The 26,751-nt window shown below is 45.9% G+C and overlaps 1 protein-coding gene across 18 annotated transcripts in view; it reads left to right on the top strand.

Moving 5' to 3' along the window:
• Window positions 1–26,751, top strand: part of LOC143144991 (disks large 1 tumor suppressor protein-like) — a 796,996-nt gene that overhangs the window by 653,079 nt on the left and 117,166 nt on the right. For 17 of the 18 annotated variants that reach the window (XM_076307933.1, XM_076307928.1, XM_076307927.1 and 14 more), the window contains 3 exons: window positions 4,134–4,346; window positions 8,857–9,019; window positions 12,010–12,145. In XM_076307933.1, the coding sequence (XP_076164048.1) occupies window positions 4,134–4,346; window positions 8,857–9,019; window positions 12,010–12,145 (512 nt within the window). The remainder of the gene's footprint in view (window positions 1–4,133; window positions 4,347–8,856; window positions 9,020–12,009; window positions 12,146–26,751) is intronic. The other variant, XM_076307923.1, reaches the window with a different exon arrangement.

Below are 26,751 nucleotides of genomic sequence, written 5' to 3'. Positions count from 1 at the left end.
AAACGATCGATTTCGCTCGGTTCTTCGGACCATTTGTACGTTATGGAGCAAAAGAGAAATATTCTATATTTGAATGGGACACTTATCGATTTTGCTATGCTTAACCAAGAGCCTCGTGATTATCAAAATTTTGATAATCGACCAATATTCGTACCGTTCTGGAATGTGAAGGGTGCTCGAAAGTCTAGTCTCGGGGATAACGAATACCGTGGTGTACGAATAATCGTAAGGAACACGCGAATCGAATTAGGAACAGTCGTACGGAACATCGGTGAGCTCAGACTCGGGGCGCGTGAAAATCGGTAAGCGACGTCGTAAAAGCGAACAGCTTTCTCACGGGAAATTAGATCGACCCAGATACGGGAAACGTCTAACAAACTACTCTTCCGAAACTGTGCCCGCAACCCTAACGACTTACGACCCACGCGACGTTGCTTGAGCGATTGTCTCGTTGGGATTTCTCCAACGACGTCGCGATGCGTTAAGATCGCTCCAACTCTCCCCGCGTGGACGATTTTCGCGCGAGACGCACTCCGTGCGCGGATTATCATCTCGAGCATCGAATTCTCTGGTCGATCCATCGAACAAACGTCCATAGGCACCGATCGTGATCGAATCGTGTCGCGAACTTCGATTCGGTGTCGAAAGAAGCGAAAAAGTAGAAATTTCTTACGAAGTAACGTGGAGAATTTCGTTTCGTTGTTTCTCATTCGTGGAAAAACATTCGACGCGACAAAATGGGTAAAATTGCGCCGAGAAAAAAATAAACGACGCGGAATATCATCTCGCGCATCGAATTCTCGTACGCGTTGAACGCTCATGAGCGTTGATGAATCGTGATCGAATCGTGTCGCGAGATACGATTCGGTGTCGAAAGAAGCGAAAAATAAGAAATTCCTTTCGAAGTACCGTGGAAAATTTCGTTTCGTTGTTTCTCATTCGTGGAAAAACATTCGACGCGACAAAATGGGTAAAATCGCGGCGAGAAAAAAATAAACGGCGCGGAGTTCGAATCGTACTTTCGAGACGGTCGGTGACACTGATTCTGCTGATAAGAATCCGATTCGGACGATCCAATTATTATCCGTTGTCCCGACGCGGGACGATCGCGAGCGACGACAACGTCGGGACTGTATATCTCGAGGAAAACCGAGATTACGATTCTCGTCGACGAAATAACGTCGTTCGCGTTTCTCCGGCGATATCTCAACGCCCGAAAACTCGATGCTGGAGATCGAAAGAGTACGTATCTTCAATGGGCGATACCGAGTGCTTGGAAGGAATTTTAACACTTGCGAGAGAATAACTTTTTTTTTTGGAGGAGTACCGATATCGCGATGCGTCGAATTAAAGAAATGTATTTTTTGAAAAGTCCCCGCTTGTTCACTAGCGTTGGTACATTCTCGGTTATTATTCGTCAGAATTGTAATTGACGTAAATTTGTTCCTCTTGTATTCTTTTACTCGGAACGTATCATTTAAATGTACAAAAAAGACACATGTACCTGTCTGCGTATGTTTGTAATGTACAGAATAGACCGCTTAACTCGAACGATTCAAAGTTTACCGTAACTCGTGAACGAATGGAATATGACACGATAATTGCAAATCTAATTCCTTCTTCCAACTATCATTTCTCAAGATCACTTTCAACTTCTTTACGCACAACCGTATAATTCGAACTGTGAAACGAATCGTACGGCGATGAACAGAATTCTAATTCGTTCGTTATCTTCTAAAAAGAACAAAGTCGAGACGATCCACCTGGTACACAGTTACGCGTTGCGATCTTTTCGAAGCAATCCGCAAGAAACCGAATCCCGAAGAAAGTACATTTCTCTCTTACTTTTTCCGTAACGTTTAACGTTATCATCGTACGAAAGATATTAATACCGTAACGAGTCACGCACGGGTTACCGGCGAGAGCCCAGAACCGGAAGATTTAAAAAGCCTCCTCGCCTCGGCGAGTAGCGTTAGCATTTCAATAGACACGAGTTCGTTTCGCGAACGCTTCGAGCAAACCGGCGCCAAACGCGAACCGAATAAATTTTCGAGTGCAAGCCGGATGGCGGCGTATGGTGTTTAACGCGCTCGCTTCCAGCTGAAAATATTGTATTTCGAGAGAGAGAGAGAGAGAGAGAGAGAGATTTTTTGATAGACCCTCGCGCCGCGTACCGCGCGTTATTAACCTTTTTCGAGTGTCTGGAAAACACGAACGCGGGGAAACGTTCACGGGCCGAGTATTATTATTCGGTCGCGAAACTCGCGAATATCCTCGAGGCCGCGGTCCCTCGAGGAAACTCTGGCCGTTGAAACTCTGATTCGTTGAATTTTGTTTCGCGACACCGCGAACGGAACTCATTCTCGACGAGAAGCGCGATCTTCGTTAACGTCGATGATAATACACTCCCGGTAATTGCTGGTGTCGGGTAACTATTTTTGAATCAAATCGGAGAAGTCCACGCGAGGACATCGTCGCGAAAATATTCACCGAGTACCACCATTTGGCTGTGAAAATGGGACTAATAAGGGGAGCGCTCGAATTTTAACGAGACCTCGTAGGTGAATGGACGAAGATTGTAATCGACCGTTGAACTCGAGCCGAACTTCCAGTCGAATGGCCCAGTGACTGAAATAACGCGATTGAAATATTTTTCGGTTCTTCTTCCACCGACGTGATCTCGTTAGTCTCGTAGATCATCGCACCTGCGTTTAGTTTTTCAATTATTCCAAACATTGCAACGCGGGCGTGACCGTCCAAATTGGAAAGAACTATTCGCGAATTAACCGAGACATTGACCAGAATTCTAATTTGCGTATACAGAGCGAAAAGTAAATTTCTCGAGGATAAAATACGTCGACGCGATTGGAAAATTGTAAGAATCGTACCGATTTAACGTTCAATTCGAATTGTCGTCGATTTCGTACGAAATGTTCGTTCCCGAAGTGGTTTAAATCCGAGCACTTTGCGCGGTGTCTTCGTAAGTGCATAAATCTGTTTGTTCAGGATGTGCCAACATCGAGATTTCTACGATCGTTAAGAAAGGGAAGCCGTTTGCGAACAATTTCTCGGGAAATAAATTCGTTCGAGGACGAAACTGGATCGTGGGGAGATTTTATTTCGCGAAAGGGGAACACGCCGTGATCTCGAAGACGAATTTAGTTTATAAATCTTGCGAAACGAACGAGAGGAAGTTCCCACGAGGAGTGGGGGTGCCTTTTAGGAATTTTCGGGTGGAAATTGTGTCGTTTAGGATGCGCCGACATCGAGATTTCCTCGATTGGTATGAAAAGGGAACCCGTTTGCGTACAATTTCTCGGGAAAGAAATTCGTTCGAGGACGAATGGGGAAAACCATGATCTCGAAGACGAATCTGGTTGATAAATCTCGCGAAACGAACGAGAGGAAATACCCTCGAGAAGTGGGTATCCTCTAGGCTGGACCCTGAACGGGCATTTAATTACGCGGATTCATTGTTGCGCCACGACCCCGACCGTGAGAACGAGCACGATTTATTCCAGGATACTAACCTGGCTCCGTGAAAACGTAAATTCACTCCGCTTGAATTCGATTCGGAAAATCACGATTTTCCATTCAATTTCGGGAACTGACTTGAACCGTATAATTACAAATCGATCGATTCTCCCGTTAATTCGACAGTTAGTGCGAATTCGATGATTTATAAAAGAAACCAGAGTTCGGAGACCGATTGCTTAGCTGATTTTACAAGATGCACAGTTTCGAAACGGAATAATTGTAGAAACTTTCGAGATCGATCTGACGATGGAAATATGTCTCGACGTGTTTTAGTTTATCTAAAAGTGATTTCGTTTTCCAAAATGGAGAATATATAATTTAATAAAATGTTTATACACTCTGAAAAAATCGGGTTTCATTTTCGCCAAAAAAACGAAATGATTTTCCGAACAATCCAATACGTATTTCAGCTACCAAACGATCGATCTACGGGCAATTTTAGCTATTGCGTTGAGTACTATAAAAAATGCACAGTTCGAAAGATAAATAATTGCGAAAGAATTGAAAGTTTAACCTTTCGAGGAAAATGTAATTTAACGTCTTTCGATCGGTATTCCCTGGTACGTGGCTAAGAATGTTTCTCGATTAATTTTCAGTACGTACGCCGACGGAGACACACGCAGCTGATCGAAATCGAGCTAATTAAGGGTAACAAGGGCCTCGGTTTCAGTATCGCCGGTGGTATTGGCAATCAACATATACCCGGTGACAATGGAATCTACGTGACGAAAATTATGGAGGGCGGTGCAGCACAAGTGGACGGTCGTCTTGTAGTTGGAGACAAATTGGTGGCCGTCAGAAACGCTCTGGTGAGTTTAAGCGAAATTACGTTCCATCAGATTTGATTTTATTCCCGGTATCGTCGCTTCTATCGTCGTCGTAAAGCGTGCATTAAACGAGGATCTCGCTGCTTAGAATATCGTATCAACGAGATTCTTCCTTCGAGATAATTCAATCGATGTTACACTATTTTAAATACCTCGATCAAAGTTACGTGTCTCTTTAGCACGTTTCGTTGCAAAACTTGGGGGAAACAAACTGGAAGCCGTATACTCGGAAAAATCGTGATTTACGATTTATAGATTTCCGTGGTTGATCGATGACTTTCGAACATCTTCGAAATTAACGATTTATAGATGCTCGTGATCGATCGATGATTCACGGAACTTTTTTCACCGAGAAACGACATCGACGAAAAAAACCGCTGCTCTTGATTGGATGATTTCTCATGCGAAGCGGAGCCGCGCTCCGCTCAAGGAACAGATTCATTTTTCATCGGACGAAAAAGGGATGGCACGTGTGTGCAGTCATTAGGATTCGAACCGTTTGGTTCTGGCACGCTCGATTTCCACGAACGCAGCTCTTCGATGCGGTGCTATAAAATCGACGAACGTTTCTCGCTTTTTCAACATCGAGACGGTGTTCATCGTTGCGGGTAAAGCCCGATCGAGAATCACTTAAAAGGAGAAAAAAAAAAAAACGGAACGGAAAGTTTCTTGAAATCTAACGAACGAGTCGGTGTGAAATTTTCGAGAGTCGTTTGAAATTTGCGTATTGCGGGGAAAACCCGTTCGTCGCGGGAAATTGGATGTAGATTTCGTGGCTTTCTAACGTTTCGTGACACATTTTGAAAAATCCTCGCCGCGCGGGAACCGTGCAGTCGAGCGAGGGCGATGCGAAAAATAGATCAGAGTGGTTTTTGATGGCGACGAGTAATTGATAGCTCTTCCGTCAGCGATGTTACGGCTCGTTGCTGTGGTTGCAGGTGCGAGCCACGCCGTTCTCAAAGCTTCCTGTGATTTTTCGCTTCGACGGTCTCCATTTTCTTCGCCCGCGTACCTCTCCGGAGACACACGGACGAAAAAGCCGCGATTAAAACTGGTACATCGACCCGGTTGATTTATAACCACGGCCGGCGCAATTTGAAACGCGCGAACATCGGTACTCCGAGGTTTCAACGTCGTCTCGTTTGATATTTATTCTTGGAAATCTTTCCTCGTATATTTATAGTTCGATCCGTAAAGGTTTTATTTCGGTCAAGTTGAAACGGGTTGCGTTGGGTTCGCTCGTACCGAGTCAAGTCGAGTCGAGTTTAGAGTCGTTCGCGTCGAGTGGGTTGCTTAGATTAGAATTTGTGACTCGAATTCGGTCGAGTCGACTCGGAAGAATCGTTACGATGTTTCTTCTCGAAATTTGTGCTTGCACGATGAATACGTGAATTGAAATTCGGACGAGTTTCGATCGAGTCAACGATGATTCTAGTCGAGTTGGATCGAGTTGCGTTACCTTGACTCGCACCGAGTCGAATCGAGTCGAGTTTAGTCAACTTGCGTCGAGTAGGTTGCGTCGATTAGAATTTATGACTCGAATTCGATCGAATCTACTCGGAAGAATCGTTTCGTTCGAAATTTCTTCTAGAAAAATCCTGCTTACACACGCACGATTCAATTCCTACGAGTTTCGATCGAGTCAAGTCGAGTGAAGTCGAGTTGCGTTACCTTGACTCGCACCGAGTCGAATCGAGTCGAGTTCAGCTCGCTTGCGTCGAGTAGGTTGCGTCGTTTAGAATTTATGACTCGAATTTGGTCGAATCTACTTCGAAATTTCTTCTCGAAAAATCCTGCTTGCACACGCCCTATTCAATTCCTACGAGTTTCGCTCGAGTCAAGTCGAGTCAAGTAACCTCGACTCGTGCCGAGTGGAATCGGATCGAGTTCGCTCGACTTCCATTAACGCGAGTTTCGTCGATTCGGTTTGGTGACTCGCGCGCAATCGACTCGAATCAAATTCGAAGCGAGTCGAGTCGAGTCGAGTCGAGTCGAGTCGAGTCGTCCACGCGTAAAATAAGCATAGACGTCTTTCGATCGTCGGGCGTTTAATTAGATCGCGTGCCATAAAAGGTAGCGGCAACTCGACGACCGGGTTCGCGCTCTTGGACCGACGGTGTACGTATTAAAAACTTTACCAAGCTCGTAATAAATTGCCCCGCACCTGGATGTTGCGATCGATCGAGGTTCTTTCGAGGTTTCGGGTGAACGATTTATCCGAAAGTTTCCGAGACGCGTTAGACGGCAGATCGCAAGTCGATTTAACTTTCCGCGCGATTGCGTGCCGGCATATACTTGAGAACAACGAACGCCGCAGGAAGTTCGTCCGTTGTTTATGACACCGTGCCGGAAGCTTCCCCGATGTTGTCTTTTTTTTTCCCACGTGTCAGCCACCGCTGGATAATTATCGCGCGGGCACATACACGCGCATACGACACCGTGTCGCTTCCTCTTTGGGTCGCGCTGCGTTTTTCACGCACGGTTTGCGCATCGTTGACCGAATAACTGAACCGACAGGAGGAAAACAAAAAAAAAAAAGAACGAAAAAAACTGAAATACAGCCCGTCGGAAGATTTATTCTCGTTGTTTGCGCAGCTGCGCGGACATCCATCCTCTTGTTTGTTGCCGCCCGAAAACCTACTGTCAATTAAAATCTTTACCTTTCCCCCTGATCCGTCTTCGTTGTGTCGCGAAAGTGAAATATCTCGTTCGACGGCGAATCGAAGGTTTATTTTTCCAAAAAAGAAAAAAAAACAGCGCGAACGAACGATGTATTACGAAAACAAGGAAACAGAAGGATGACAAAGTGAATAAATTGCATATAATGTAAACCGAACGCTATTTCCGTAATCGAATTTGTGGTTCTCGTTCGACGATGGAATATTTTTCGTACACACGCGTCACGCTGTGCTGTTGCATATTCTACTATATGAAATCAGTATCGCGAAGAGTGTGGCGGTATTTTTTATTTTTTTCCCCCGCAAACAAAAAGTATCGCGCGGTGTACGCCTGTTCTCGCGTGTAGGCGTTCGCAAACACGAAGACGACGACAAAGACGAAGCGCGAGATTCGTGCAATATTTGTTCTATAATCCATCTCGAAGTGCCCCATAAGGGGTAAAGGAACGATGATTGATAGGGGAAATTGAACGGAAGAAATCAATTACCGAGCCTCGCTAAATCTTGATCGATTCTCGGGACCGGTTCGCATTTTCCTAGCGAACTTTTCTCTTATCCCTTTTCCGCACCTTTCCTCCTCGGGCGAAAAATTAAAGTACGGTGATGCGGGACGGTGAAAGGGAATAGGTTAGGAAATTAAGATGAATGAACGGCGATAATGAACGAAGAGAAATATTTCACGCGAGGGAAAAAACGACGATAGAAGTGTATCTTCCATATTCATTTGGACGCGTCTAAAATCCCCGATGTTGTTAACGGTGTTTCGTTCGAGCAACGGGCAACGCTATTGACATTTACAATGTGTCCTGCTCTGCATTTGAAAATATTAATCTTCGACGAATCGACGTACTCGTATCGTTGCTTTCTTTTCTTCTTTCGTAATTTATGAAACCTCGTTTCCAAAAGACAAATCGAAACAAGTCGCGAAACAAGTTGTTACGAAACGTGTACGTTGATAATACAAAAAATTGTCGGTCGTCTTTCTGAAACGACGAAAATGTAAACTTCAATCCTACCGAAATCTTGAATGCCACAAGTGGAGAACAAAGCAGCGCAGCTTCCTTAACTCCCGCGCGATTATCGTGTACTGTGCACAGTTGACGAGAAGTCCTGCGGAAGGAATGCGGGTTTGATCGGTCAAAGGGACGCACCTCGTCCCGCAAGTGTTCTCGATCGTAACGTATCGTAGTTCGAAACTATCGGGCGTAGTAATCGCGACGAAGGAAGTGAACGAAACGTATCGCGAAACCGTGCGATATTATGCGAGTGACTTCTTACGAGCCGTGCACAGTACATGCTAGGTTGCTCGATAAGTTTTGTCCTTCGATAAAACTTATCGAATAGTACTACATTGAACAATACTATTCTTATTGAATATATTCTATAGTACTATATGAACAATACTATTCTTATTGAATATAATCTATAGTACTATATAAACTATATACTATATAAACAATACTATTCTTATTGAATATAATCTATAGTACTATATAAACTATATACTATACAAACAATACTATTCTTATTAAATATATTCTACAGTAGTATATAAACTATATACTATATAAACAATACTATTCTTATTCAATATTCAATAAGAATAGTATTGTCCAATGCAGTACTATTCGATAAGTTTTATCGAACGACGGAACTTATTGAACGACCCATTGCACGAAAACTGACGATTAAAATTCGATCGTACCGCATCAACGTCGAATCGTTTACCACGTCAGTGAAAATTAGATCGTTTCGTCGCGTCGTCCGTGTTGCGTGCAAATCAAAGATAAAAAAGAGAATCCGTTTAATTCCAGCAGGGCGACAAAAACCTCGAGAACGTAACGCACGAGGAAGCGGTGGCCACATTGAAGGCGACCCAGGATCGCGTGGTTCTTCTGGTAGCGAAACCGGAAACCGGAATCGTACCCCCACCACCACCCCCGATGGCCTCGGACAATTCACTCTCGCCGCAACCACGTAAGCATGCCGGCCCTGTTCCATTCGCCTGCATTATTCGTCGTTCGTGTCCCCGCGCAACTTTCCTTGGCGTCGTTTCGGGACATTTTCACGATCTTTTCTTCTCGAATTTTCATGACGCCGTCCTTCCGGAACGATAAATATTTCACGCGCCGCGGAAAAGTGCCGGCGTTACTTTTGTTCGTACCGCAGGACGCCGGTTCCGCCGCGGAGAGGAAATTCTTTCACCGCCGCTTTGAGACGGGACCGTTTTCACCCCCTTCGCCCCATCCCCTGCTCCGAAGTTCCACTGTTTCGTCGTTTAGCAGCCCCCTCCCGTTCCCTGCCGTGTAAATTAAATATTCATCGTCGGGAATTGTCGCGAACGCGCGCACGAATTGAAATTCAATCGTCGAGGGAGCTTCAAACGAGCCGTTTAAATATTTTCCATCCTCCCTCCACGCTCGGTTTGGAAACTATCGATTTTTTACTCGTCGGGATATCGGGGAGGAAAGTATCGCGACCGAGAAAAATATCTGGAACATTTTTTTTTTGTTTTTTGTTTTTCGGTTACGAAAATACGTTTCAAAATCGCTCGATCGCGATTCGATTATTTCGAAGGGGATATTTTTATACGCGCATATCCGAATAATTTTTCACTTTCGTCGTGGGATACTATTGCAATTGTTTGGTATCATCGGTCGGTGAACGACGGTGAATAGTAGTTTTTTTTTTTATATATTTGTTATTTGCGGAAAATTTTTAAAACGTTTACAAAGAATTTTGAACAGAATTACATTTTACGGAAGTAAACCGAACGAAGGTTTTTCGCGACGATGGAAACATTTAATTATACTTTAATTAAAGTCGTTCCGCGTTTAGAAGATATTTTTTGGAAAGTATTGCGACATATTTGTCCGTGTGTTAAATTTCGTTAAATTATTCTACATGTACGGCAGCAAAATGGAGAAAATTCTTGACCAAGAAACTAATTTCCCTACTGTAAACAGTGTACGTTCGCTTAACGTAATCGCAACTGGCGCGCAGAAAACGAACGCGCGAAGGCATTGGATCGAACACAGTCTCTGACAGGAGCCTCTGTAATCTTGCAATTAACGAGCCACCGTAATTGATTCCTCGGCAGAATTATGTATATACGGTCGAGCTACCGCTCGATCGGGGACTAGTTTCTACGTATTGCTCGTGCACGTTCAATCCTGCGCGTAACATCCTGTCTCGCTTTTTGATCCAGTGCACGGTGTAACGATCGCGAGCTCGTAGAAGATACGCAATCCTCGTGAAAAATAATCTTTTCCATCGATCGAGAGAACTTCCTACCTTCCGCGATGCTTTCCACAACATTGATACCAAATCTTGCAACTTCGATCTCTGAAATGTTTCTTCTACCGTAGAGGTCTTGTCGCGTTGGAATTTTTTAACGACATTAAAAATCCGTAACGGGACGTCGACAATCGATATTCGCGCACAAATACACCGATTGTTGTTTCATCGACACCTAAGAACATCTTCCGACGTTCTTTTAAAATTTAACTCCATCGTGATAAATTTCAATTCCCGTGTCTTCCTCCACGTTGAGCATAAACACGGGATATCCACCCACGCGATAGAAATGAATTTTTAATCTACTTTCCGCTGAGAACTTTCTACCTTCCACAATACTATTCAAAATATTAATATCAAATCTTGCAATTTCAATTGCTGAACAATTTTTAGCCTAGATTCTTTCGCGCTAGAATTTTTCAAGACGTTAACGACCGATGTCGTTTCCATAGTTTCTCTCCATAAGCCTCAATTGTTATTTCATCGACACGTAAAAAGAGCATCTCTCGAAATACTAATATCAAATCTTGCAATTTCAATCGCAGAAGAATTTTTAGCCCTAGATCCATTCGCGCTAGAATTTTTCAACGACTTTGCAAACCCACGGAAAGACGTTAACGACCGGTGTCGTTTCCGTAGTTTCTCTCCATAAGTCTCAATTGTTATTTCATCGGCACGTACGAAGAGCATCTCTCCCAACGTTCTTTCAAAATTTAACTCCACCGTAATACTTTCAATTCCCGTGTCTCGTTCCACGTTGGGCATAAACACGGGACACCCGCGCCTGCGGTAGAAATGAATTTTTGATCCCGGCGACTTCACCGCGATTCTCCGGTTTCCTGTCCGCTCCGACGATCGGGCGTAACTTATTCATCGCGCTCGTAAAGTCGCGCTCGTAAACTCCTCCCAGGTACGCGGCGACCGGACCGCGACCCATTTTCCACGACCGCTGCAAGAGCGCCCGGGACGTTTCCGTGAAACGAAGAAAACCAGCCGGTTTTATCTTCACCGCGTTCAAATTACGCTTCGAAGAGTCGATCCACCGGAAACGTAATTGCTACCAGATATCTCCGCGTTTGGAATGTTTGCCGCAATTTTCTCGCGCAAACAAAAGTGCGCGTAACCGTTGACGGATGTCTCGCGGGTTACGGTAGTAGACCGGACGATCGCGTTTTAAAAAATTAGAGAACGAAATTTTCAGAACGAAACCCTGGATACGCGCTACAAGGATATTTGCGCGCGATATTCAATTCGCTCGACGCGTCACGGATTTTCAATTACCAAGATCGGCTGGAGTTCACGAACGAGTACGTTTATATAGAGAGTCAATTACAAGTACGATTGCTTTGTCTCTTGCAAAATGCAGATCGAAGATTGCAAGGTTTCTGTAAAAGAGTCTCAAGAGTGTATCTCTCGTGCAGAGTCGCGCAATATTTCGCCTTGATGACTTCGAAATTGGAATTAATCGATCGCAGACCGAGAAACGATACCCTCCGTTGAATGTTAACGTAGCATTATACCGGATACTTTCGTTTATTCGAGCTCTTTCGAAAGAATCGGAAGCGGAGCGTGTCGACTCGCGTTCGGGAGCCGCGTAACGAGTCCCCGCCGCGAGGCAGCGAAACTTCTAAATTGCCTGTTTTCTTTCTGTTTGTCCCTCCCGCGAACAGGAAAACAAAATGGCTCTGTGTCGGCGCTGGAGAACAACTCGACCCTGCCGTACTCGCAAGAATCACGTCACGCGTCTTCTCTCGCGCTCCACGGCGCGACCACGCCACGAGCTGTTTCTCAGGAGGACGTATCACGGTGAGTTCTTTCGAAGTATGCTTTCCCCTCTTTACGACAAAAGTACCGAGTAGCTGTTCCCTCTTGTGCTCTTTTGAAGTCTCTTTTCCCTTTTCTTTTATTCCCCGTGCGCTAGGTGTTCCCCACCCCGTTCCTCGCGTCCCGCCGCGAATCTCTTTCACGGCTTGGAAACTCGTTCCCTTCGAACGCCCGTAAAATAAGGAGCCGGAACGTCGCGTGTATTTCTTTTAAAACGAATTACCCGAATATCGCGCGATTCTGGCTCCTTTTTTTTTTCTTTCCGTTTCGACTTTCCTCGGTTGCGCCACAGTTCCGAGCGACCGAGATTCTGAGAAAGAGAACGCGATAAAGCGACACAAATCTTCGGGGTGAACGTTGCATCGAAGTTCCCATCCCCCCGTGACAAATGTTTCGACGCCGTCGATGGATTTCTCGACGTACGAGAGAACTCACGTCGATCGAAACTCCGTCGAAAAATAATCGAAAACGTTCTTACGAGATTGTCACCTCGAACGGAGGGTTATACGTCGTGAGATCGCGCGAAGTTTACGAGAAGCTCGACGAGATCTTAACGAGAAAGAATCGGTGGATCTCTGAACCTTGTTATTCCACTCTACGAGTCGAATCGTACGTACTCGACTACATTCTGTAATGAAATTCCACTTCGAGTCTCTGCAAAGATACTCGACTACCCATTACCCGGATTACAAAAATTGCTACACCTTGAAAACAAGATCGAACAACCTCCAATGCCAAAGACAAATCGCTAGGTCTACTTTGGATTTTCTCAACCTACCCTACGAGTTAAATTACTCCCACCCAACAGCATTCTGTAACCAAACACTTCGAGTTCTTACAAAGTTCCTCAACTATCCACTGTACAAAAATGACTACAACCCGAATGAATCTAACCTCTCGCCCGTACAAACCTTCACTGTTTTTTACATTTCCCCGATCCACGGGCTGAAACGGATCTCGAGGCATCGTTGTACGCTCCACACACTCGCGAGAAAGAAAATACGGGGGGAGAGAACCCCCCCGGGGACGTGAACCGTACCCGTGGTGCTTTCCGTTATTGTTCGAATCGCTGGCCCGTGAATATCGTGCAGGAGTTGCAACCGCACTCCGTGCATAAACACACACGGGCCGTCGGTGGTTAATTATACAATCACAGAGACTGTTGAATTAGCCGGTGGAAAGAGGAGGGGAGGTACAGGACCACTCGAGGAGACAGAGACAGCGGTCATTTACGGTCGGGCCACAGGTTTAAGCAGCAGAGCCAGCGAAGGGGTTGCGGTGGGCTACTGTACGGACTAATTGCCGATGGATTAAGAGCTTATCGAATCGGTCCGCCTGCCAGAGACAGGATTGGTTCGGACACATTATGCGTTCCCCCTTCTCACGAATACGGTGCGCTGGACCAATCCCGCCTATCCACCCTACACCCCGATGTTCAGTTTCTGGATACTCTCGGACGCAACAAAGCCGTGCCATTGGTTCGCGCGGGTTAAGGTCAGCCGACCATCGCGCGAATTCTCAGCTTTCGTTGGCATATATACGGCCACCTCGGGCTAGCTCGATCCTCTCCGGCGATCGAACCCGCGCGTTTCGGACTTTCCACCGAGACAGTCGGAAGCTTCGTGTTTTAACGCTCCGCGGAACCTGTAATTTGCGCGTTTAATTAGCAACAGCGATGCTCGTGCTCGAGGGGGTTGCTTTTAGTCCGGTACGAGTCTCCGGTAGCGATACAACCGTACGCCATTGTGCGGCCAACGGACGCGAACGCGTTCTCGATGAGTCGTCGAACTTTTGCTTTTTGGACGACGCGGTTAATTCCCGAACAGCTACCGCTGTTGCATTTACTCTTGGAGAGTACGTTGCTCGTGATTGGTTGCAGAGATCGGGTATGTCTGCGGGCAGAGACGTCGCGTGAGGAATATTAGGGGAGAAAACGATGTATTTGTGAACGAGGACAGATTCGTTGTTGGTTGTTTCACCGAGTAGATGGATCGAAAGAAATTGTATAAGTTAAGTGACAAAATATTATTTTAATCGCGACCACTTTTCCAGAGCGAATATATACGGTCTTTGTATCTCAGCGACCACTTTTCCAGAACGTATATTTACGCTCTTCTTACCTCAGCGACCACTTTTCCAGAGTCTATATTTACGCTCTTTGTACCTCAGCGACCACTTTTCCAGAACGAATATATACGCTCTTCGTATCTGAGCGACCACTTTTCCAGAGCGTATATACAACGCCCTTCGTATCTCAGCGACTACTTTTCCAGAACGTACATATACACTCTTCGTACCTGAGCGACCACTTTTCCACAACGTATATACACGCTCTTCGTACCTCAGCGACCAGTTTTCTAGAGCGTATTAATACGCTCTTCGTACCTCAGCGACCACTTTTCCAGAACGTATATACACGCTCTTCGTATATGAATGGTCATTCTTCGAGGACGTGTACACACGCCCGCCGGAGCGAAAGAATTAAAGAAAGAACCATTACGATAACATTTAACGGAATTCTATCCGGAAATGAACCATTTTCCCGTCGAAATTCACCGATTTCTCAACCTTCCACCCGAGCGTATAAATATTCGAAGTGCATCGTATCGCTACAGAGGAAATTACCTTAAAATTCCTTTAATTTCGTCGTGAAACGTATCGCGAATTTGCATTCGATACTCGTGCATTCCCCTATGACGAACCCCTGGGATCGGTTACTCGGACAAGCAGCACGTTACCGAGACACGGAACCAAAGTTTCTCCGCTCGATCGAGGTGGATGGGGGCGAGATATCGAGAGCATTCTCCTCGCGGACTCTTCCAGGGAACGAGCTGGTACAACTCACCTTGCCCGCAGGTGCGCGGAAACTTCCGCGTAGCCGCACTTAATGAAATATTCCATTCATGGCAATATTTAACGGTGGGTACTCGGCTCGGTTCTCGGAGTAGTCAAAACTGCAATTAGTTCTTCCTTCTACTCTTTCTCTAACCAGGTCGTGGTTCACCCTCCCTCCCTCGTCGTTCTTCGTGCCGGTTAAAGTTTCAAGACCCCATCCCCCGTGCGGTCGAAGAATCGGATTTCGCCCGCGGGGATTTCGCGTGTCTGCGACTTCGAGCTACGGAAAAAGGGAAACGGAACGGGACAGAGACGCCACCACCACCGCGCGTGGTAAACGAGGATGAAAAAAAGCGGGACGGAAAGAAAGAAGGTTTAGAGAAATATGGAAGACGAGTTATTACGGTACTCGGCCATCGGCGCGAATGTACGCGAAAAACTTTAATTTCTGGCCTCCGTAAATTAGCTGGAACCATTATGCCGCGGTGGTAATTTATCCCCGGGATGCGAGCCCGGTTCGTGTTTGCCCGAACCGTTCACCGCCGGACTTTCGGGAGAATTAGGATAATTATTCCGTGTTTGCTTTAAAAAGTAATAAGTGAGCAAATGGCGTCGTCTCTGGCGCGTTTCCATCCACCGTTCGGAGAACAGATAACGCGGAACGGTGTATCGCGACGTGTTCACCGGTGGCATCGGTGGATCGATGCGTTCGCGGAACTCGCTCGATCGAAACGCTGGAAAATATTTTTCGAAAAGCTTTCGCGTTCCCCTGGACGCGACTCGTTAAAACCGACCACGAAACCGAAGGGTCGATGTCACCGTTTTCGTGTATCGAGTTTACCAGCCTTAAATAAATAAATCTGTATGAATTTCTAACGATTAGAAACAACGAAACAACGTTGCCACTCGCGGGTCCGATTTTTACAATACCTGCAAAGTTTACATTCCCGAGTCTCTCCGCCACGGTGGGAAAATATTTTTCCAAAAGCTTTCGCGTTCCCCGGACTCTTCGTTGAAACGAATCGCGAAAAGTCATAGGCGTTAAATTGTTTGTCCGAACCAAGCATCAGAATTTCCACCGAGATGTTTTCTCGCGCGACAACGGTTCCCCGTATCGGATGGAATCAGGGCTAACGTAAAAGTAGTCGCGATCGTCCAATAGCGGGAACACTTCGGAAACTGTAACGTCCTCGGGAAAGTTTGTAAACGTTCGCGGAATGGCCGGACGATTTTTAAAAGACACAAGAATCGCCGTCTCGGAGTCTCGAGTAAATATCAATCGAACGTCCCCGATTTCTCTCTTTCCATCGAGGAAAATAGATTCTCCCGCGTTTCCGCTTGTTTTTCTCCCGGGAGCGTCTCGTGTTCGCCGTCCTACCTCGAATTACCGAAAAACAATCGAGACGGTCCATCTACGGGAGTGAAATACCGCCCTGGGAAAAGGAGTCGACTATCCACCCTTCTCCGACGCGTCGATCCTCGTTTCATGGCCCGTTCGACGCTTTTGACGTTGGTTCGCGCTCGAAAAACTTGTCTCGAGAAATTAAACGATATTTTTCGAACCCGTGAGTCGCTTCGAATAGATTTCGAACGCGTACATCGCTTCGAACGGATCTCGATGTTTCTCGAACTCGTACGTCGACTCGAATAAGAACGAAGAAAGAGCGCGATGAACTGGAACGAAATGCAATTGACGGTAATTTGGAAACTCGAGATATTGGCTCGTACGGAAAGTGATTTCGTTTTCCAAAATGGAGAATACGTAATTTAATAAAATGTTTATACGCTCTGAAAGAATCGTGTTTCATCTTCACGAAAAAAAAAAAACGAAATAACTTTCGGAACAATCTAATAAATTCACCAATCCGTTTGCCATTCGAAGACTTCCCTCTTCGTGTGTAACCACAGCCGACACTGCAACATCGACTATTATCGTGTATCGATAATACAGTGTACGAGCTTGATAATGATGTCGCTCATCTCAATGTGGATTCGATAATTTGTTACAATAAAAATCATTACCATTCGCAATGAATCGAAATATTGTAGAAACCAGATAACTAGACTTTACTAAGTCGACGTAAAATCGTAAAAGGTTCCGTGGAAAATTGCAACACTTGTCTCGTTGCGCAAGAAAAATTCCATTCGAAACCTCGTAACGAGAGAGTTCGAAATCGCGCGTAATTTTTGCTTCGAGAAATTTTCTGGCAATAATCGCGAGAAAGGTTGAACAACCACGAGAGAAGGTACGGATTGTAGTTCGGTGGTAGTTCGTAGAATACGTAGGAGCAGGGAAACCGTATCCTCGATATCAACTTGTTGAACTTCCATTCACGGTTAATACACTCGGTTCGTTTACTCGACTTTCATTAGCCCCGCACGCGCGAGATTTATTCTAACGTTACAGGGAAACTGTCGAGCAAATGTTTTTCTTGCCGGGTGGCGGCTTAATTTCACTCGGCGGAGAGTCAATTACGCTCGGCAGTCAGAACCGACGCAGAAGTCCGCGTTATTAAGCTTATGCGCGCGCACGAGCGTGTGATCCCCTGGCAAATCCTTTCGGTAAATAACTCGCGTTTAATCATCGAGAATTATGGTTTTCTAATCCTTTGCAATATCCGTGAAGGGTCTGACGCAGCCCGGCTCGTTAAACGCGTTCATAAATCCCGGATGCACCTGAGCTCACCGAACGCGCGTACGGGTTGCACCCGATGGTGGTTCCCCTGTAACCTTAATACCGGTGCAGCGGCTTCTCTCTCGGTTTGTTTATACTTTTTTCCGCAACATTTACACGATCCTCGTTAATATATTTCGCCGAGCGGACGGCTATACGGACACGGAACCGAACCGTATACCTTAACGTCATCCTGTCTGTTTATTACTCCACGCGGGAAACACACGGTGGTGGTTATCGGATGTGTAATTTCGTTCGGTTGATTCGGTACACGTTGCGCGAAATTAACGAGAAGTCTCGATCGAGAAATAGAATCCAACGATCGGGGCGATTCCGAGGATAGTTTACTCTTTGTCGAACGTTTCGAGCCCTCCTCGGTACCGTATCGCGTTAATTCGATCGCGTTAACGTAAACCGAAATGTATTTCAAAATCGAGAACGAATTGTACGAGAAAGGTCGAAAATGCTCTATTGAAAAGTTACGAACGTTCGAAGATTATTAACGAACGACCGAGAATTTATTTACAATTTCGTGGCTCTTCGAACGTTGGGTAACTCTTCGATGTACACGTTTCTCGGATATACGTTTACAGAAACGTTTCTCGTTCGCGCAAGTCGTAATAAATATTTGTCTCGCAAACAGTCGCGACCGAACGAGCACAAGGTATCGATGGATCGCAGAATTGGTCGAACACTCGACGCGAACGATACAAGACTCGATTCGTTAGGTAAATTGTCCGCGACGTGCTCGAGTGAAGGTACGACGACAATTCCAGGGAAAACGATTCGTCGAACTCTCTGTAACACGTGCTCGAGAGGGTTCCCGTAATTGGTGAATCTCTCGTACGACCTTGAGCGATAATAACGATCGTTGTTTTCGGCTGTCCGGGCACTCGGTGTTCAATTCGAAACATTTTTGGCCCGCGAGCGAAGAGAAACGTGAACGAAACTTGGTGCGTTCCCTCGGCACCGGAAGCTGGAAAGTTTCTGGCGCGTGTCGGTGGTTAGAACGTGTCCACAGGTTTGCACGGTAGTCGAGATAGCGCCGACGCTCCTCCGCTCTGAGGTCAGCTTCACCCTCTTGGAAAGGGTAGAGGGTAAAGGGGAGACGAATTCTTGGCACGGCTGCAGTGGCTCGGCAACCAACGATCTATACACGCGTGCGCTTGCAAACACACCGACACCGGTCGCTCGACTCGCGCACGTAAACTCGGAAAAGCTCCGGAGTGTTTGCATTTCCACCTACCGGTGCGCTCAAATTTCATTCGCGACGAATCACCGATAGAGTCGAGCCTTCGAATTGAACTCGAGTCGATATTCTTGCAACCGAATTCGTCTAATTGGAACGCTCCGAAATTATGAATATTATCGTCGATTTATTTTAAGGAGAAGTGAAGTCTTTCGCGAGCAGATTCTTTGAATTTTTCCTTTCGTCCGAAATGTAATATAAATAGGTTTTAATAACTTCTTTTATCGGTTTACACCTTTTTTAACATATTTATCATCCTGTATATTCCTTTTGATATTACATTTAATTCTATTATCGTTCAATATTATATATTGTTTAGAAAGATCACGCCAGAGAAAATGCTCCGATAATTGTTTTAATGAATTTCGAACTCGGATAATGCACGTACTGGTAAGGAATTGGAATACTTGTGCAATTCGATTCGAGTGATCTCGAATTTTGAAACGGTCTGTACTGTGCCCCTTTTGGCAGAGTGCACCCGCACATGCATCTCGGGGTGTATGCGACGGTCTATGCGCAGTCGATGCGCTTGTATAGATACATCTGCAGCTGCAGTCTTGAATGCGGGCCAAGGTCAAAGCTGGCCCGGGTCACGAGCTCGCTCGCTGGCTTTCGACAGTTTCGCTTACGTAATACGCGGTATCGTTCGTATCGATCTGGTACTCCTAAAGATACGTTTGGTTGCCTCTGGGTTGCATCTTCGGCAAACATAGAATCGTATACGGGGAAATTGTTGTCTCGGGCGTTAGCGACTTCGACCGTGATCTCGATGCATCGATATTATTCCCCGAGATTTCTCGAAAATTTCGTTCGGTGCTTGGAGATGAGAAATAAATTGGAATTCTTCTGTCGCGAGAACTCTGCCCGATTCGTGTCAACTTTTAACCGTAACACCGATCTTAACTCGGTATCAATGGAAACGATCCATCGACGACAATGAGAATTGCAGCGGGTCGATATCGCGAATAAAAAAAAAATTTTCCCGGTACAAATGTTTCGAAACGTTCGGAGACAGTAACTTCCTCGAATCGAACGTCGAATTTCTCGAACGAGAATCCACGTTTAAAAAAAAAAAAAAAATCGAATACAGATCATCGTCGAATGAAAAATTCTTCGCAAGATATCCTACTGCGAGCGACCAGGAAACGCGGGCTCCGACGTCGGATAAACACGAGTCTGATACGAGAACCTAAAACTAATTCACGGCTCCCTGATCCGGCTTACAGCGTCTCGCCCTCGTACAACGGGTTAAATTTAATTTCTGGTTGTCCGTGCACCTGGCTTACTGCAGACGATCAGCTTCGAAAGGGACGTCGGAAACTTTCGTAGACGAGGGTGAACATTTTTGCACGCGACTCCGCGATTCGACAACGAATTGTTGCACAATTTATCGCGTAACGAGTCGACGCGACTCTCGTTGCAATTCTTCTCGCGATAAGTCGATGCAACCTTTGCAATTCTTCTTACGATAAATCGATGCAACTGTTGCGATTCTTCTCGCAAATCGACGCAACCGTGTAATCGTACGACGAGTACCTTTACACTCTCCTAGAATGCAAAGGGTTAAAAGCGTTCGAACGAACCGTCAGATTCCCTCAAAGAATCAACCTCCAAAGCTTCGTAGCTCCGCCACCGCGCCGAGTTCGCAAGGCTGGCGAACGAGAGAAATTCGAGGAACTTCGGAAGTTCGCGAGCGCCTCTTCACCGAGCTCGGTAGTAGTCACCGGGCTGAGCGTTAAAACGCGTTTCGACGATTAGAAATCCGCGAGAAGAAACGTTCCGCACGGTGGACGATTGTCCACGGACAAAGGTATCCCGTGGGATCAGAAAATGAAACATCCTTCCTGTCCACCGTCGCGACGTAGGTTGCGTCGCCGACAACCCGTGCTCGGTGCAGGTCCAAAGAGAAATGGCGAATGAAACCTCACAGGAACTAGAGAGCACCGGGAACAATGGGACGATCCGGGTGTCGCGTTTAGAAAGAAGAGAACCAGCCAGGGGTGGAGGAGTAGCGGCGTTAGGGGGGTCGAGGGGGTGGATCGGTGGATAAAAATTCGCGGAGCTTTTCTCCGTGAGAAGCCTGCGGAAAATCCTGGCCCGTTCAACCCGTCCGGATAATGGAGGATCATCTCGCGCCGGGAAATCCATTATTCTTCGATGCAAAGTACCCTTTGCACCGTGGAAATTGTTCGGTGTGAAACCGCCCTTAGTCCGTGCTACACATGCTCTCGTCTGGCTATTATTTCTGGTGACTTTAATGGAAAAATGCTCGTCTCCGAGACGGACGTCATTTTTGCGAATCCCTCTCCATCGTATCTGCTCTTCTTTTAGACATGAGTGGCGGCGATGGCGGCGGCGGTGGTGGTGGTGGCTGCGAAGGTTTTCAACTGCGGGCGTTGTGGCTGACCCGAGCCTTTGAATATTCACGAGGGAGCTTTGTTAAATATTTTCGAGAAATTTTCAAGCTTTTATCGAGCCTAGGTCGCGGTCTAGACGCTATTGTCTACACGAGGGTTGTAAAATCGGGGGAAATATCGAGCCATCCAGAAGCATTCCGTTGAAAATTTCACCATTTGTTTCTTACTTTTCCTTTTGACGTCTCTATTAGACGGAAACGCATCCGATAACTTATTCTCCAACTTCTATCCTCTCGTTCTCTCTTGGACGATTTTGTCTTTCGTGTATCCTTGTTGAATTTTTCTTGCGTGTTTCAATAATTTGACAATGTTGTCCCTCCGATGCGCAGCTTTCTCAAAAATCGTCGAAAGTACGAGAAGAAAAAAGTACGTAGGGCGATGTCGTAATTGGATTTAACACGGTAACCTTTCTACCGTAAGAAGGAAAGAAACATTCAGCGCGAAGGAGAATCGAATCGTATTGGATCGGACGTTTTCGTTAGCGAAGTCTCCGACGGGACGAGAATTACCCGTAACAGTGATCTTTCTTTCACTTTGCGATACTTTCAGCGTATTCTGTCTTTCTACGCGTTCGTGGATGCGTGACAGAGCCGTTTGGCAATTACGTAATCGCTGACGAATATTCAAGTAAAATTCACGTACGATTTTATCCGGTGCGCTTCATCCACTACGTTCGTTTCTTATTTACGGAACCGTGGTACAATGGCTCCGGGAATATGTTCGGTGAAATACGCGTTGGAAAAACATACGAGATCGTCCCGAATATCGACGGTCGGAAGCAGACCTCGTATTTCAAAAAGGTTGTCCGAAGCTCGAGACGGATCGCGAAGAATCTGCATACTCGGTCGACGAAACGAGGCTGTACAGCGCTGATCTCGCGTTTTCGGAGCCGCGCTGACATCATCGGTACCTACTCGAAGTTCTGTCTCGCGCGAAACGGCGGTAAACGATGCTCAAGAATCGCGATTGCCGGTGACTCGTCGGGATTTCCTTTCAATGAGACAACGTCGCCGCCGCGACGACTTCGACGACGAAATTGCTGAGCCAGGTGATCCTCCTCTACCGTGGCTGCGTCCAAACGAACGATTTACTCGAAGACGGGTGCAATTTCTATCCGGATAAAAGTTTCGAACGATTTTTTTTTTTATCAAATTGAATCTAAAATTAAAACACGAATTATCGAGACGTTTCACCGTCGAACGGATAGGAATTTCATCGGTGAAAGAAACGTTGATTTTATCCGTTGTCTTTCATTCCCGCAGAATCGTACCGACCCCGAGATACGTTTGTATTATTGTACACGGAACGATTCGCACAACGTAGCTGGTACAAGGCTGTTTCGTACCTGGCCTCGAAATCGTAGAGCGATACACGAATCGATAAACGCGAACAATTGAACGGGTGGCGGAGCAAAGTAAGGAAACGAACGAAATTGAAATGAAAATATATGGAAAGTTGTACACGTTGAATAAGGGTATGTTTGAAGATAGAGTTTAGGAGGTTTCGAAAGGTGGTTGTAGTAACGAAAGGAGAGGTGAATAAAGTGGATCTAACGAACGAGTTGAAGAATCAGCGAACTGGTACGAAAAATTGGTAGGAATTGAATTAACAAGGTACGAAGGAGAACCTGTTAACGGTCTCGTGAACGAAGCAACAAACGTGAAAGATCCGTGTCTACTTCGGCAGAGTTTCGAAAAATCGTCGCGATCGCGATTACGATTCGATCGAATCGAACACTTTTGTTTCTTTATCGATGAAAACATTGATTGCGAAAATACGGTTAAGTCTGGAACATCGTTCAACGATAGATCGAACCTTGCGCGACGTTGATCGCATACGCTCGATCGGTGTACGAAATTATAAGAAACGTCGAGGATGCGATAGCATGCGGGTCGATCCACCGGCCCGCTCGCCGGTTGCAATTAACGAGCTGTCAAAATGCAAATGACTATTTCGACCGGTTGATTGCCGTGTATGTTCCCAAGCGGTGTACCGAGCTCTGTGTCAATAAAGCCAGTTTGACGCGTCGGTGTACAGTTCGAATCTTCCCGGTGGATTAGCTTCATTATACCCCCAGGAAGGACCGCCCATCGGTTTCGATGCAACGTACCCTTATCTTTGAAATATATTTTCATCGATACGATCCATTCTGTTAACTTCTACGTGGATCGTGCAGTGGTTCCAGCCGTGAACAACGACACGAATTGTACAAAGTACGAAACGAATGGTTTAATTAGCGACAGTTGGACTTCGCTCTGCGGGAAGTATATATAAGCTGATGAACCGGTTGTTTCGTTTCAACAACAATCGATACTGGCCCATCTAAATGAATCAAAGATACATTGAATCCAGAAAAAGATAATTCGAGTCGCCAATAACGATGTTACATCCCGCGCGATGTTCATTTTGGCGGGATAATTGGCGACGGACTGTCAATTCGAAGAATAAGTGAAAAATGTACATTAAGACATCGAGTATCGATCGATCGGTGGATAATTGGAGTCGTTTGTAACGATGCTCTATATTTTACACAAAACGCGAACCCTGTTGTACCCTGTGCACGGAATCGCGACCGAGCACTCTGCAATTATTCTACACAGAGGATAACAAGGGGGTTCGTTCTGGCCGGTGAGTAACAGAGACGCGTTCCTACTCAAGATGCAATCGCGAGACATTGAGTGCCAGTTCTGCACCGTGGCGCTCACGAGTATCGAGGCTTGCGCCTGTAACCCCATTGATCCAAAGATCACGAACTGTAATGAAATCTCCCCCTTGGCGTACCGCTACCACGGGGAGTATTAGACTCCGAATAATTAGACGTCTCATCGTTATCCGAATCACGGACTAATGGCTACGGAGAACCCTCGACTACGGTCTGTAGCTGTTGCAAAGATGTTTACTGTTGCAAGATGGTTTTGCTGCTGGAATTTACATACAACTTCGCCAGGAATAGGACCTTGTTTTACCCCGATCATTGCACCGTAACACTCGCGAGTACCCCGACTTTCGTCTGTAACGAACTGTAATAATACATCATTCTCGGTATCCACCTCTATCAGGGTTTTTTTTTTTAATAGGAATAAGATTCTCGTATTCGTCAAGGATCAGAGATAAGACTCTCGATCTGGTAAATGAACGAAAAGGGTATCGTTCATCGCGCGAATACCCAGGTTCGCATCTTTAAATCCACCGATCCAGATCCACCTAAAAAATATCTCTCCTCTGTTAATTATTACCACCAGAAGCTTCGACTCAAAATTCCTCTCATGGAACCCTACGCGTCTCCAGTAATTGCAAGGATGTTCACTCTTGGATCGTTTTCGTCGTTTCGACGCAACTTCACCAAGAACGAAACCTTGTCTCACTCCGATCATTGTGTATAAAATTCCGTGCTTAGAGCCGAATTTCGAAGCTTGCTACCCAGTAGTTACCGTTGCGATTGTTCCACTTTCTTCTGCCTCTTGGCTCATGGTATATTTGGCGTCAGTGGTGAGGATCTTTGAGTCTACCGAGTTACATAACTCCGCTAGTACGTCGACAATCGCATCACAGGTCGGAATATCGCGAACAAAAAGTGATCCATCCCCTAACGTCTACCTCTATCGTTTCGTCTCGGAACGATCGGTCCACCAGTCTCGTTTGTCTCGTCTCGATGGTTTATTATTCGAGGTCTCGAGTCGGTTCTTCAGCTTTTTCCTCCTAGAGTTTAAATAGAATTCCATCGGAGATAAGAGTCGGAGCTACCGCGAGACAGAAGGAAAACGATTCACCGTTTTGGGTAGCCATCGATGGAAATGATCCCGAGCGAGTCGTCCATCGATCTCAGTCGCGGTGGTCTAAACGTTGGCAGAGCATTTGCCTGGACTCGCGCCGCGCGGCATATCGATGCTTCGAAATCAAGATTTATCGTCGTCCTCCGCAAAGGCGCCACGAGTTTTCCAGCACGTTTCATCGGCTTGGCGGTGTCACGCCAGAAACATATTGATTCGGGGGGTACGAGAGGGACCGAGAGGAAAGGTTTCGGGGAGGGAGGATGTCGTCGTGTGGACATGTATCCGCCATTCGGGCCGAAACCGCTCGTAAACAAGTTTGTTGTATCCGACCGAGGATTTTCACTGTCCGTGTCGTGCCGTACAAATAATCCGAGGCCCGCGCGGAACGCGTGTAAGATAGAGCCGTAGGGCTGAGAGTGAAATTGGGTCGAAAGCGTATCTGTCTCCTTCCAAGATCATTGTGGAACCATCCACGAGATTATTGTGCAATTGAAATTGGCTCGAAAACGATACCAAGTACTTTCGAGATCATTTTAGAACCGTTCTCGAGGTTATTGCGCAATTGTACAAATAAGTACGGTAATAATCTCCATAATTGACAGTAACGATAGACGGTGGTCGATATTCCCAACCAACGAGAAGCTTTTCTCGGATTTTGTTCTCAAACTCTTCGGTGTAGATGAACAGAAGCGTTCTCGCGGATGTATAATATATCTATTCTGTTTTAGACGTTAAGAGCTTCACTTAACCGTACACTGTTTGGTCTATTTGGGTATAATGGTTACGAAAATAAATTTAACATTTTGTAAATTCAAATCTCGCAAACAGAAGAGAAGAAACGGTGGAGCGTAAGATCTTACGTCGTAGATCGTAAAAAATTCGCTTTAGTTCGATTGTAAGAGACAATCGTAAGAGATCGAGTTTCGATCGTATCGCTCCTGTAGAACGTACGAGCTGTACCGTTTGTATCTACGAATAACTTTGTTTCGCGAAGTGGGTTAAATTGAAAAAAAATCGAAGCCTCGATAGAAATTGGTGTCTTCGAGACACCTCCTAGTATCGAGCCTGTTTCGAGATCACTCGTCGCGAAATCAATTTGTAAAGAGGATCGTGTCGCTTGGTTCCAATATCGTAACGTTCGTCGAGACTCTGCAGCGGTCTTTTTCACCGGTGCTTATTTGCGTACAAGCGATTCAGCGATAGCGAGGTGCAAGGCAATGCCCAGCGACAGGGTCAAAGTTCGCGGTTATCGCTGCGGCAAACGCTGGGGGTGCTTCATTAACTACCTGGAAGTTATGCCAAGAACGTGACACAAAGGGCAACAGAGGGTAGAGGTAGAAAGATTTCTATCTGGTTTGCGGCTGTTTGTGATGCTTGCGGCCAGTTGTACGACAGAAAATAGGCTGCGGTTGTATTTCCAATTACTTTGAGGAGCGAGACGGTAGTATCGTTAATACTCGTGTTCTAAATTTTAAATCGCTTTTAATATTCCACATCCACCGGAGCCTGTGTCGATGGAATATTGGAAAAATTTCTTCAAGATTTTTAACGGGTTGCTTACGAATCAAAGAGGAGAGAGTGCGAGAGAGAATTTCTCCGCGATTTTCCGATCCTCGTCCGTCTCGTGCATTTTTCATATC

This window comes from Ptiloglossa arizonensis, chromosome 3 (assembly GCF_051014685.1).
Source record: "Ptiloglossa arizonensis isolate GNS036 chromosome 3, iyPtiAriz1_principal, whole genome shotgun sequence".
In the NCBI taxonomy this organism is placed as follows: Eukaryota; Metazoa; Arthropoda; class Insecta; order Hymenoptera; family Colletidae; genus Ptiloglossa; species Ptiloglossa arizonensis.
The sequence above is the reverse complement of the archived record's forward strand: the minus strand, read 5'-3'. Positions and strand labels throughout refer to the sequence as shown.